This window comes from Phoxinus phoxinus (assembly GCF_949152265.1).
Source record: "Phoxinus phoxinus genome assembly, chromosome: 2".
Lineage (NCBI taxonomy): Eukaryota > Metazoa > Chordata > Actinopteri > Cypriniformes > Leuciscidae > Phoxinus > Phoxinus phoxinus.
Window position 1 is genome coordinate 47,666,969 of NC_136877.1, and position 14,875 is coordinate 47,681,843.

General features: G+C 37.4%; 1 protein-coding gene across 4 annotated transcripts in view; it reads left to right on the top strand.

The window, feature by feature from the left end:
• Positions 1-400: 400 nt before the first annotated feature.
• tm4sf5 (transmembrane 4 L six family member 5) overlaps positions 401-14,875 on the top strand; it is a 367,250-nt gene continuing 352,775 nt past the window's right edge. The window contains exons 1-6 of one of the 4 annotated variants that reach the window (XR_013800607.1): positions 401-645; positions 4,109-4,174; positions 5,634-5,714; positions 6,910-7,052; positions 7,645-7,837; positions 8,782-8,860. Coding sequence is in view for 2 of the 4 variants with exons in the window: in XM_079638934.1 (XP_079495060.1) it covers positions 4,004-4,174; positions 5,634-5,714; positions 6,910-7,052; positions 7,645-7,837; positions 8,782-8,799 (606 nt within the window). In the remaining 2 variants the exon portion in view is untranslated. Of the gene's footprint in view, positions 646-3,293; positions 4,175-5,633; positions 5,715-6,909; positions 7,053-7,644; positions 7,838-8,781; positions 9,470-14,875 lie in introns of those variants that run through there. The other 3 variants (XM_079638935.1, XR_013800608.1, XM_079638934.1) reach the window with 3 other exon arrangements.

The following is a 14,875-nucleotide window of genomic DNA, read 5'->3' on the forward strand; positions in this document are numbered from 1 at the left end:
AGACGTCTCTTCCTGGTTTCTCACACAGCCACTGAAAAAAGCATAACCTACTTCGACGAAATCTAGAAGTGGCCTTTCGTACACGACAAACACACTCATTTTAGCAGACACTTTATTCAAAGCGACTAACAGAAGCAACACAAAAAGCGACTCTTCTAGTATCTTGTGCTAAAATCCAACATTATTCAAAGCTAGATACAGTAAGAACCAGCGTGTGGCGTTTCAAACTCTCCGAAAACAGTGAATCACTTTCACATTCAAATCACACACGATACATAGTTACTCTATAAATGACATCTAAATACATACTGACTAATTCATACTGTGCACTAGCACTGCCGTGATATACACAAATTGAAGATAACACTCCTATTTCATTTCTATCATTAACCACTTTAGGGGGTGCACCGTTCCCGGAGGTACTGCAATACCGGGTCGATGCGTGGAGTGGACGGAGCAAGCCCCTATTCCATCTCCCTGATCCAAAAATCAATTTAATATATGGTGCCCGGGTAGGGCACGTATCAGATATTAAACTGATAAGAACAGATACTACACTTGATCTTAGCCAAAAGGCCGAGAAGCGATACCCACAAATGGTTACCAGTAGCAACCAGATTCTTTGAAACCGTAAACATGACGACGGTGAGTATTTATTCATTTAAAATTCTAAACACTTTTGTGTCTATAATATTTTAATATTACACCGTTATCATATAAACACTGGCTAATATACCGTCGTTAAAAAATAATGATAGTTACTTTCTTAAATTAATTCTGACAAGGACGAGTGGACATGCTAACGAGGTACTAGTTAACCAACCAGAAACCTGGATACTTGCGCGCTTCGATAATGATTAATTCCCGATGTTTTATAAAAAGAAACGCAAACGGTTCACATTGAGATTAAAAAACGCTTAACTTAAGACATGACAGCACATGGTAAAATACACAGAGTATATCAAGTTAATGTAAAATATTGCCTTTAAATGCGGTGAGGGTCTGTCCCCAGTGGACAAATTAAGGAATGCAACAGCCTTACCAACAGCTCCACATTGACACGTATATACTATGAAACTCATGCATAAACATGCAATTAATTATACTTTGAAAGGGAAATACATTTGTACACAACAGCACTGTCACTAAAGAACAACAGACATCGTGACTTTTGTTCTGATAAACACCAAGGCAGATCGTTTCTTCCCCCAAACCGTTTTGACACGGCATCAATCAATAAACATGGCAAACATCTCGCCTGAAGTTCACTACAACATGCAGACAATCAGCGCCATCAACCACTTTTACAATTTCAAGTCAAGACTATTCAGAAATGTAACGTTATGTTTTCCTCGCACAAAATTGTATGAGTATCACGAGACTATTAAGGCCTAACATTATAATAGGACCTGCAGGCCGCGTCACATATAACTTACATCAACCCATATATTTTATCTCAGATACAGCAGTAACGTTAATTAAGACAACATTCCGATGTAAATGCATAACGTTACGTTTTGAAAGTTGAAACAACGTGTATTAGGAGTTGAATTTCACATGTAACGCTATCCGGTTCTCATATATCGTTAGCTAGGTCTATGTTAACTGGATCGCGTTAACGTTACATGTGAAATTCAAACAGCAACGCCGAAAAAAACCTTCGACAAAACATGTCAAATAGCATTTGACTTTAGCAAAATGTTTTAAATGACTCACCTTGCTTCCATCCCGAGCTGTAACACTTGTTAAACTAAACCTCACGCGACCGCTGCTCAAGTGCGCCCCATAATGACGTGTTACAGATTTACGTGATATGTAACGCGACCAGTAAGGTCAAATATTTCCACTTTTCACTAAATTTAGAACCCAAAAGATTGGTGTAGCTAGCCTACTGTTATTAATAAAAATTATATTATGCAATGTTTATCAATTAACCAGCCCAGAATAAAATTGTAGAATAAAAAAAAAATATTATTGTAAAATTAACATGTTGATGTTTGCACTCGCTAACGATTTGTCAATAGACCGGATGCGTCTTAAAGGGATAGTTCACTTTGAAATTAAATTTTGGTATGTTTTAGCTTACCTGAAGTGCATCCAAGATGTAGGTGTCTTTGTCTCCGCAGTAGTTTCAATTTTGATATTTTTAGGTCAAACCGTTCTTGTCTGTCAGTGCAGGTATATAGGTACTGTATCCAAAAGCATGCAGAGATGTCTCTAATAGCATGCAGAGAAAAGTCCAAATAAAAAAAATCCCCATCGTAAGTGCACATTGATGGCCTAAGCTTGCGCGAACTCATCCGGGAGTGTTGAGTTTCCACTTATTATTTTTATGTAAGCCTTCTATCTTGACACACTACTCGCTTCATTGTTCAGGTCAATCAAAGGCATACGTTGAGCCGTACAGCCAATCACACGCGTTTCTGCTGAGTTTAAAAATGCAACGTCCAATCGAAGGCGGTTAGATTAGTTTCCGGGGAAGAAATCCGGTGTAAACAGATCACTTGGATGTGGTTGTGTAAAAGAGATAAAAACGATATAAATACTGTTCGTTTTATCAGACAAACCACTTGTTTCGTGTCTTAGGCCATCAATGTGCACTTACGATGGGGAATTTTTTAATTTGGACTTTTCTCTGCATGCTATTAGAGACATCTCTGCATGCTTTTGGAGACAGTACCTATATTCCTGCATTATATGACTGACAGACAAGAACGGTTTGACCTAAAAATATACAAATTTAAACTACTGCGGAGATAAAGACACCTGGATGCACTTCAGGTAAGCTAAAACATACCAAAATTTAATTTCAAAGTGAACTATCCCTTTAAGGCATTTTAGAATTTTGTCTTTGAGCTTCTGTTTTTGCGTAGCTCTGTGTATTTCTATGGCATCGCTGTCGAAGAATAATTAGCTGGCGAAGCAGATTTAGGCTTCTTATTAGAGTTAACCGTTAACGAAAGTTATCATGAGCATAATGTTTGAAGCGGATCTCATAACAAATGTATTCATTATTTATTTAAAGTTCATTCCTAAATCTGTAAGATCTTACCTTCATGCTGTGGAATTACAAACCGGAAGACAGAACACAACGAGAGCAGCGCCGCTGAAAAGGAGCGGGGCTTACTTCAGTCACCGTAACATAACATAACTGTTTTTTTGACTTCTGCGAAAAAGAGTTCATTCGAATAATGGGGGATGGAAAAGCATTTGGCGAATAAATTCTGACGTTGCGAACATTAAACCCACGTGACTAATTGGCTATTTCCACTGATGGTGATTTATTTACTTTTGGTTAGCACCATCATCCACTCGAAACCACTTGATGGAAATGCACCGAATTGGGTGGGGGGGTTGTGCAAACTTTGAGAAGGTTCGCTTCACGTTTGGATGGAAACCCAGCTCTCTTTGACCCAAACCAATGTGTTTTAGTTATTTTAAAGACAAACTTGTCTAATAAAAGTGTGACGGTATTTCTGTTACTGTTTGAATACAACCTTTAATGGTAAAGAACAACTCTAAAAACAACTGTTATTCCAACAAACAGTAATTAGTTTATTTAAGCGTTTTAATCATGCTTGTTATACATCAGTAAAGATGGTCAAATGAATGAAGGAGAAATGACGTATAGTAGAAATATCACTGGCCTTTACAATAGCCCAATAAATGTGGTCATATAGTTGCCATTTATAACACAAGATATTGTGAAATGGGCTGTAAAACAGGGCCTCGTTGTTCTGTGACAGGTTTACTGTAACTCTTGTCCCCACATTGATCAACGCCAACTTATCACTACACGTTAGACAGTAATGATCTATAAAGCAGAAACTTCATCCACAGCCCACTTTTGTGCTAACAGACCATAAATGGCACTGATAAAAGCACTGTAAATATTGTCAAGTCTCAAAGTGCATCCGCTGGTATCAGTCAGAGTCTGAGCCGCGCTGAGAGCAACACAAGCTTTTATAATTTCTCTTTTGATTTTTAGTACAGATTCGTCGCAATGTGTACTGGGAAGTGTGCGCGGTTAGTGGGGCTAATGCTTCTACCCTCGGCTTTTTTGTGTATAATAGCCAATATACTTTTATTCTTCCCTAATGGGGAAAAGCTGGAAACGGATCAGATTTCCCTGCAGGTCTGGCTTATGGGAGGTGTTCTTGGTGGAGGACTATTTGTGAGTATTCAGTCTTTCTGGATTTGGTGGTCATATCATTCATGTGTTGTTGTTTGAACTTGGCTGTTTCCTGAGAAAACAAATTTTTAATTTATAGGAACTTAGTCAAATTAATAAAACTGACTTATGGTGAATTCAGGATGATTTGGACACTTTTTCCCAGTCATCTCAATGGCTAAATGTGTCCCACTCAACTTGAATTCCCAGCTTTATGTTTTATCCATCAAACACACTGACTACAGGCCTCTGTGCGTATGTGTCATTGTCTTGAATATATGAGATGGCATAACGAGCGATAAAGATAAATAGAATTGTTGAATATTTTGTGTGTTATTATAAGAAACTGCACTGTAGTTAGGGGAATGTATCTGGATAAAGGAACCTGCGATTTGAGGAACAAGGATGTGGCGAGTAAGTGCTATTATTAGAAACAAGAGCCTATTACGCATGCAGAGCTTCACTGCTCACACCCTGAAAAATTGCTTTATTGACATTGTAACATCCTAGATATGACCATAATGGATTAATCTTGAGTAAAGTTACATACTCTGTTCACATAAATCAAGCAATAAGTGCATTTACACAGGATCATGCTATGTGCAAATAGAAATGTTACAGAAACATTGGACTTAGTTTGATGTGTAGTGCATTTTGGCGTGAGAAAACACTTAAACTCTTCAAAATAAAGGTTCCAAAATGGAGTTTTCTCTGCGATGTCATAGAATCTTTATTTTCAGAACTATTCACCCAGAATTGCTCTTCTGTCATTATTTACTCACCTAAACCTGTATGCGTTTCTTTGGTCTGTTGAACACAAAATAAGATATTTTGAAGAATGATGGTAACCAAACAGTTGCTGGCTTTTTTTTTTCATGCTATGGAAGTCAATGGGTGAGTAAATTATGACAGATTTTTTATTTTGGGGTGTACTGTCTTTTTAAGAACTGTTAACCCAAAATTGCTCTTTTGAGATCGCTGTGAAAACCCCATTTTGGGAGCTTTATTTTTAATAGTTTAAGCGTTTTCCCCCACAAAATGCACTAAATTACATTTAAAACTCACTCCACATTTTCTGTAATATTTGTATTTTCACATAGCATGAGCCTGTGACCTTTTCCTATAAGATTTTAATAATCAAAATAACACTTTTCTGTAAAGAATATTTTGTGACATGTAAAGATTCAATACATGGTAAAGGTTCTTCAAGGTACTTATTTCAAAGAAACAAAATACGTAGATTTTGATTTGCTTAATGATTAGACAACGGTGTACTTTCTTGAGTGAGGTCGCCTCAATATACATTTATGTAGTTATATATTATATTTGAGCCAGAATGAGCTGATGATAAATTTCAATGAAGTATTTGATACAAACATTCTTTAAAACTGCTTTACAGCGAATCTTCTGACCTTGACATCGCAGTTAATGATCAGTATTTCCACTCGCTTTCATTCATCAGATGATGTGTCCAAGCTGCTCAGCCATCAGAGCCGGGGGCAAAGGTTGCTGTGGAGCTGGTTGCTGTGGAAACCGTTGCCGTGTGAGTAAAATATGTAAAATCACTATCACATTTAATATTCATCAATATTCTTGATCTGTCTGCATTGACACTATCATATGAGAACTGAACTGAGCTGGATGACATTACTGTTTTCTCCGAAGCAAAGTAAAGTAACTAAATGAATAACTTTTTTTTACAAAAAAAATGAACCATCACTGAACTTACTTAAAGGAGAACTCCGGTCAATTTTAACATTGAGCTCAATTTTTAGTAAATTTGGAGTGCTGTCAATACAGAAAACAACGACAAAAATCGGTGTTGCCTACACCGTGTTATCCTCTTTTTAAAATTTACACCCTATTGACTTGAATGGGACAAGTTTTAAACTTAACCAGTTCTTAGTCTTATCATCCTTGATGTGTCATTACAAGTGCCCAGCCATGTTGAGTGATTCCTTAAGAGTGAACACGAGTGAATCTGACTGTAGTAGATGTGAAAGATATGAATAAAAATGATGTTATATCAGCCAGCGCAAATACCTGTATTTAGTTCCTGTTTTCGGTCGAAGTCCAAAGTAGTCGATTGTCGAGTTCACGCGCATAGGTTTAGTTACTATGATCACGCGCGTGAACTCGACAATCGACTACTTTGGACTTCCACCGAAAACAGGAACTAAATACAGGTATTTGCGCTGGCTGAATTAACATCATTTTTATCATATCTTTCACATCTACTGAAGTCAGATTCACTCGTGTTCACTCTGAAGGAATCACTCAACATGGCTGGGCACTTGTAATGACACATCAAATATGTTAAGAGGATAAAAGCAGGTTTAAAACTTGCCCCATTCAAGTCAATAGGGTGCAAATTTTAAAAAGAGGATAACACGGTGTAGGCAACACCGATTTTTGTCGTTGTTCTCTGTATTGACAGCACTCCAAATTTACTAAAAATTGAGCTCAATGTTAAAATTGACCGGAGTTCTCCTTTAAGCTGGACTGTGACGCTATTTTCCTCCAGGAACAAACTTTGTCGCGTTATTTTCCTGTTATCTCTGTAAAGCTGCTTTGAAACAATCTGTATAGTAAAAAGCACTCTATATAAATAAAGGTGACTTGACTCATTCACAACGAGAAACTCACTATATATAGAGATGTACGATGTGAAAATATTTCCAGCATAATAAGTCTATTTTTGATTGTTCACCATTTCATGCTGTTTTTGTTTTGTACAGATGCTGAGTTCAGTGTTCTCGTCTGTGTTCGGCGTTGTTGGGTCGGTCTACTGTGGTTGTGTTGCCATTGCAGCACTGGCTGTTGGGCCAAAATGCAAAGTGTTGAGCGAAAAATGGGAATATCCCTTTGAGAATAAACCAGAGTAAGAACACTTAAAACATACAATAAAAACAAATGAAAGGCAGTTACTTTAGTTGTTCATACTACAGTCACCAGGATTAATGTGAATGTAAAGGAACCGTATGTAAGAAATGTATTTCAATTAATCATAAAATGGCCCTGATATGTCAGTAGACATTAAGAAAATCATGTCTTATATCTTATATCACTGACAACAGTAGTCCGGCCAGGATATTGTCATTTAAAAGTGAAGTTGCAGCCCTAAACTGATGTGTCATGTTGTGTTTTGGCCTGATGCGCCACCGTACACCTATCTACCAATCACGAAGTCAGAAGTGTTTCGGCATCCGGGTTGCCAGCTCTGCTCTAGTCTTGCTCTAACTCTAGTCGGATAAAAAATGTCTAACGTCTCTCATGAAGCATAAACATAATTAACAGAAAAAAAACACCACTCTATAATTTGAAAGTGATTGCAGTACCAGTTTTGGCCACAATATTACATACGGTTCCTTTAATGTCACTCAAGAGAAAATTTCAGTTGATTGTGTGTCCACTAGATGAGGCTCTTCTCCATCTAAAGCTCCTTCTCTCTTCTTTCTGTGTCGCTGGAACAGGAACGCCAGCAGTTACCTGGTGGATAAGACTATATGGTCCGATTGTGTCTTTCCTGAGAATGCGGTCCTCTGGCACATTGTGTTGTTCTCCATACTGTTGGGTCTGGCTCTGCTACAGATGGTCCTCTGTGTCATTCAGGTCGTGAACGGATGCGTGGGCTGCCTCTGTGGAGACTGCCGGAAAAGAGAATCGGTACATTTTACATAAACATTGAAAAAGCATTTACACAAAAAAGTTAAACAGAATGTAATTTCTTGAGCAAAAACTACATTGACATGTAATAGAGAAACACTTTTTTTACAGGAATTATAACCAGTATTATAACCAGTGTTGGGGAAAGTTACTTTTAAAAGTAACGCGTTAGAATATTGTGTTACTCCCTTAAAAGTAAAAGTAAAAAAAAAGTAGTTACTTTTTATGGAGAGTAATGTTACGTTACTTTTGCATTTACTTTTTCTCATGGGCTGGTGAGAAAATGTTACAAAAGTTATATTTTTGTCAAATATAAAGGGGCTTTCACGACAAAAGTAAAAACTCTTTTTTACTAAAAGTAAAATATTTTTTTGTTTATTATTAGTATGGTTGAATTGGATAATCAAATGTCAGCGGCAAAGACATTAAAGTGAGATTAAATTCATAAACTATATGTTTCATTTAACATATTTAATTATTGCAGGTTTGTGTAATATTCTGAGTTTGCACTTCACTGTTTTTATTCATTTTGAGGAATACTAAATCTGTTTTTGTGCAAGTGAGATGAGTAAATGCTCACATTTAGTCTAGAAGTTCACACACAACGCCTCTGCACTTACTCATGATTTCACTCAACATGAGGACAGGACAGGAGAGCTGTCAGTCAATACATGGGAAAACAAAGTAACTTGCATTACTCATTTGAAAAAGTATCTCAGATAAATGTATGTAATATATACAGTTTGAGTAATGAGTTATTACTTGGAAAAAGTAATCTGATTACGTAACTCGTGTTACCCCCAACACCGATTACAACCGGTTAGTCTTTGAGGTCAATCAAAAACAAAACTGTAAACCTTTAAGACCTCTGAAATAAACACTGAAATAATGAGATGTCTTTTTCATATGGGCTTTGAGACTGATCTCTTTTCTCTGTACAACAGGATGAAGCCGGTCTGTGAGATCTGCTGAGGAGGGAAATAACAACAACAACAACAACAATAAACAAAACAACGATTTGATAACAGGACTTTGACACAAAACTATCAGACTGCTTATAAAGAATGCAATAAGCATCACTAAAAAGGGATGTTGTGTGTAAATTTAACCTTATTTAAACTTTATTCTGTATTTTCTAGTATACTATAGCATTAAATTATGACTACTGTCAATCGGTTAAAAAAAATAACTAATTAATCACACATTTTTATGTAAGTAATCGCACCTAACATTACAATTTGTAAAAAAAAAATTATATTGCATTACATAATTTCACACTGAATCTCCAAGTATAAAGACGGTATATTTTGGCCAGGAAGGCCAGTATGCGACTGATGTCTCTTTTAAATGGATTATTTTCTCTATTTCTGGGGTTGAAATGGGCCAATGTTATTGGTTTTGTTGTTTTTGACCCTTTTGTATTTAACATATCAAGCCCAAAACTACCATGATTTTGATAGAAATTGTGTGGAAATGTTTTTTTTTTTTTGTATAACAAATCAGGTCGTAATGATCCAAAGCAACTGTCTTTTACAATAAACATAATTTACTGAAATGTATTATGCTTCTCTCATGAGCCATAAAACTTAGTTTGGTGGCATCAATTATTAACTTAAAATAAGCAATGTCTATCTTTAGACTTGGCATCAGATTGCATGAGAATAAGATTTCCTTTACAGGTTACAAAAATACCCATGAGTGTTTTCTTTTTCTGGTGTATTTGCTATGAGGCATCAAGTTTCCATTGCATTTGGGTTGAGGCTCTGACAGCATGGTTTGGCTGTTTTCCCATTTGCTTTTTAAATGTTTTGATAAAGCCAACATGTTCCATTTTGCTTTCCATCTGAACATCTGTGCCATTCTCTATATTCTTTAAAATCACTGCTTTCAGTGTTGTAACTCTATTGTGACACCGGATCAAACCGGATCTTGCAGCACAGCAAAAACAGTAGGTCAAACCCCCCTGTTGGTGAAGGCCAGATTTGCAGCTGAGACAACATTCATACATTGAAACCAGGGAATGTTGGTCCATTCTCAAAAAGAGCGTGAGATTCTCTCACAGCGCTCTGCAATGTCAATTATTTGCATATGAATATAAAGCCTATAGACCCTGTGCTCACGTTGTAACCACAGCAGTCCTCCACGCGAATGTCCACTTAATCCTGTCGCTGCACAAACACCCATTTGAAGCCCAAGATAGGATAAAGGCTGGAGAATCTCAAAACCAGTTTACAGGTTCGAAACCCAAGACCAAGCCAACTGATCAATGTAAACATACTGTACATGCCTCAGCCACAAGGGGGGCGAGGCAACAGCATGTCATAGTACACATTACTACGTCAGCTTAATGTATAGACAACTTGTTCAAACCAGACCGTGTTCCAGGAGAGGATGTTCTGTTCTTATGGCCACAGAGAGCATGCACGCACGCACACGCGCGCGCACACACACACGCGCACACACACACACACACACACACATAATAACTGCATGACATTTTGTTTCACATATAATTAGACAAAAAACGGAAAGAAGCGGTTGTACTAAAAGCTTTGTCACGGACGCATCCAGACTAATTCAATGACCGTCCACCAATTAGACACAGAGAACAGACACAAAACACTCATCAACCTCAACAATGGGTCCAGACAATAGCAGAAGGCAACAGACCAGAAAAGCGTTGGATCAAAGCTTGTGAACCGATGTTATGGAATTCAATAAAGGACACTATGTAACTTTTAGCGGTTAAAAAACAAAACTGCATGCATTTTGCAGAGGAACATTGTTTTGGTTGTGCTTCGTCTCTGTATGACTGTGCGGATGAATATGATTATTCGGCTCATAAAACATTCACTGTAGGCTTCAGAGATATAACCAGTTTAGATGGAAAGGATCTCAAGCTGACGAGCTGAAGACGTTACTGTATCTTTACACATTAATACACACGATACTTCCTCGAAAATAAATTCCAGCCCAGCGATACAACAACCATAAAGAAATGATCTTCACAATAGATAATGTTTTACAATGAACTCTAGAGAGATACAAATGGCAATTTATCTGTTCAATAAAATACTTTACTCTTCTGTTGAGTGATAAAAAAACCATCATCTCTTCATCGCTTTTACAACATTTCAAATCCTTCAGTTCTCGCAATCTCTGAAAAGCCAAATCAATGCTGATTCATGTTTTACGATTCTTCAATTGGAGATTTACCTGCTCAGTGTCAACTTTTCTCACGCGTTGTGAAACTAACCTCTGTCACTCCCACACGCGTGAAAGTAGCCGGAGCAAATTCTCTCCATTTACGCATGTGACAAAGACGCACAGACGAGTTATGTATGTACGCAATTTCGATTTTCATTTAAATGAACAATTATAATTGGCTTAGTGAATCATAGGACAAAACTTGTTTTGGAAGAAGAATTTATGATGTATTGACTTACATTTTAATTTTGAACAAAAAGTTACATTTAAATTCAGACAGCATTCTGTTTATTACATCGTATTTCCATTACCTCCATTAATCCTGATGACATTAAGGAGGATTTGTCTTATGTCTTTAAGAATGCAACATACATGCAGAAACTCAGATTGCAATCCTGATGGATCAACAGCTTCAAGTCAATGCATGTTTTTCTCAGTATGACGCATTAACTAAAATGACAAGTAACATCTGTGTTATTGGATATGTGAATTTAGGAATTTGACGCTTACTTGTAAACTCACACACGCCCCAGGGAATAATGTGTGGAGGGGATGGAGGTGGATTGTTGACATGCAAAGACAAAATTGGAGGGGCAGTTTTGGGGAGGGGATATTTTAGTTGAGAACAGGGTGGGGAAACTGGTCAAAAGCGATCTGAGCTGGATTAGGGCAGATATTCTGTGAACTGAAGCCATGCAACAGCTCTCAGCCTCAGACGTCACGCCCACAGACCGTCGGCTGAACGCATGAGCCACAGAAAACTGGAAACACTTCAGGAGTTTCAAAGTCGTCATCTGATTGGTTGAATTCTTCAGGATGTCTGGGAGATGTGTGTGTTAACGGTCCGCCTTGAAACATAGATGCTGGGAAGCCAAACCCCCTCATGGAAGAAGAACGCCGTCGTGTTTACAAGTGACAATGAGCGCAAACGCTGAATTTTGAAAAGCATGTAAAGTTTGCGGCATAGACTCTTTAAAACACGTCCAAGAGTTTTACACACCGGTCTGTTATTGTAGGGACATCGAGGTTACATTTTCACGCCTCTAAACATGACGCGGAACAACAAAAACGGTGATTGGTTGCTTTACGTGTCAGTCAGACGGCCTCTGGCCCCTTGGCCAATGAAAGCTGCGATGGACTCCAGATCTTCTGCCGTCGTCAGTCTGAAGGTCTGGCCACACGAGATGGGCAACAGCATGTGTGTAAGCTCTGCAGGAGAGAGTAAACACTCATGAAATCACTCATCTTCCTCTGAGAGTGTGTATGTGTCAACTCAAAGACAACCGCAGGCGTTTCATTTGTTATCATTCTGTTATATTCACACTTTCGTTGAATGCTTGTGCTTTCCTACAAAACCTAAGCACTTTTTCACCCCCCGTTACAATAGCTTATTTAACCGTCATGGTATTTTGAAAGCGAGTATCTATCTTTCCACTGAATAAAGATACATCTGGCTGCTCTATTCATGTGCTGCAGTTGATGCCATTGATCTTAGTAATTAATCTTCTCTCAATGCCACACAAAACAAAGAGAGTAGATTAGATTTGGCTAAACCATCAACAATAAAGGAGGAAACACCAACAAAAAATATCTGTAGATCACACAATCACTGATTAAAAATATGGTGCTCTTGTTATGTCCAGTACAACAGACAATCCATTAAATAAAAGTGTTTAAAGCGTATACAAAGCGAATCTGATGAAGCAAAACCAATGCACATCAATCAACATACACAGCTGTATTCGTGGAAAACTGGACATAATTAACATATTGCATTTTTCTTTCCCCCAACCATTAATAATGAATCTTAATTATTTACTGTACTGAATTATAGAAAAGAACAACCTTACATGCTTTCAGCAAATGACAGATTATAAGCATCAAATGTTAAAAGTTGTAATCCATAATTCATTTACATTTACATAAACAGTTTTCTCCATGCATGCATGATATAATGCACTGCTGTCTGTAATTATGACCTTGATTGTTTCATCTCACTTCTGTGATAGTTTGCACAGTTGCTATTCCTAGCCTGTGATATCTGACCTCAACGACACCATTTCATTAAACAGCCTGCATGACGGCCAAAGAAGTATTCATGAGGTATCAATCAAATCCCAGTTCAAACATGTTCTTGCGGGAGCAAGGTTTTCATAGAGGGTTTGGGATGCATAAGGCAAGCATTTTTGTGTGCAGGTGCTTGACGCCCTTTTTTAATCGAACAACCATTTTAACAAAGTTATAAAAGGATATTTTGGTTTTAAAAGTGAGGAAGGAGAGAGTCAGTAGCCTAACATAAATTATTCAAATTCTCAGTTTGTTAAAACCTTCCTCCACACAGGTCTGAGATCAGTTTTCATCAGGATCTGGGTACTTTGTTATTTAAAAGCTTAAAATGAAAACTAAGTGATTTATCCAACTCTTTCAGACACTGGCTTACAATTCACTGCTTATGTGTGTCGGGTCGAAACGTTGCACATTTTAATACATTTATTTTTGGAAGCAGCAGTGGCAGTGTGCCCATTTTTGTTTACTCTTTATTTGATCGCACACCTGCCTAAGATTTTTTTTAGATGTGTGCATACTTTGAATGCTTATGTGTGTCACCCATTGACAATGCTTCAGTTCAGATTAGCTAAATTCTTCTTCTCGCACCTTCCTTGTCAAAGTTTAGAAAAAGGGGAGGAGTTAAACAGGAGAAACAGGTGAGACGAGGAGAGAGAGAGAGAGAGAGAGAGAGAGAGAGAGAGAGAGAGAGAGAGAGAGAGAATTAAATATGGAACATAAAATTGGCTTCATTCAGAGAGAAATTTTTTTTTGGGGGCCAAGTCAAAAACAATGAGAATTTTAATTGCTTGTTATTTTTTGGAGTGTGTTGTAAAGGGAATTGAGTTCAGAGTGCAAATCGGACCTCAACTAATGAACCGAAGAAAAGAAAAAAATCCACCACAACTCATAAAACAATTTCCTGCTGTCCGATTTGGACGTTACACAATGAGAATTGAAATAAAATCTCAGGGTTTATTTACCCATTTAACACTGTTCCTGAGTCAGCCTCCAAACTAACGCCTTCAGAGCTAGGGCAAACTCAAACTGCTCTCTGATCAGTGGCAAACAGATTAATGCTATTGGTACTAAGTCACACAATACTAATGACCATCAATGGGGGGCCTTGGCCTTCAACCCAGATTGTGCAGCACACTCGCTGTTCAGAATTCTAATCCGTCTCTCCTTTTGAATTGGCCTCTGTAAATTTCCACTGGTGAAAACAGCAAACAGGCTGTCAAAACGAATAAGGGCGTAAATACACATTTCCCTGTATATGCTGGTGTTGCTGGTATGCGTTTCTTGAAAGTGTAAAGATGAGCTTTTTTAACTTATGAGAATTTTCCATGCTATACTAGCCTATAGATTGGGACCATATCCGAAGTAGGCTATAGTGTTAAAATTAATTTGACACTAGGCCTACGTTTTTTTTTAAAACTGTGATTTAAATTACACTATGAGTGTTCAATGATGCTGGGTGTCTGAATTTAAGAGCACTGATGCCTAAACGTGAAGTTATATGCTATGTAAAAAAAAAAAATGTCTAAATGTAAAAAAAGTAAAAAATGTCTAAACAATTTAAAAATGATTATAAATCCAAAACACTAAAACATCATAATGACTGTGTGGGCAGTTTGTGCATTACAACATTTAAAGTAGCCTATATACAGTAGCCTATAAGAGAAAAACGAAAGAATATTATTCTCTCAATGACTTCTAAGAATGCACGAACGTCACTACAGAACACAAAGGATTCAAAAGAACTTTAATCCCATCTATTGCTAT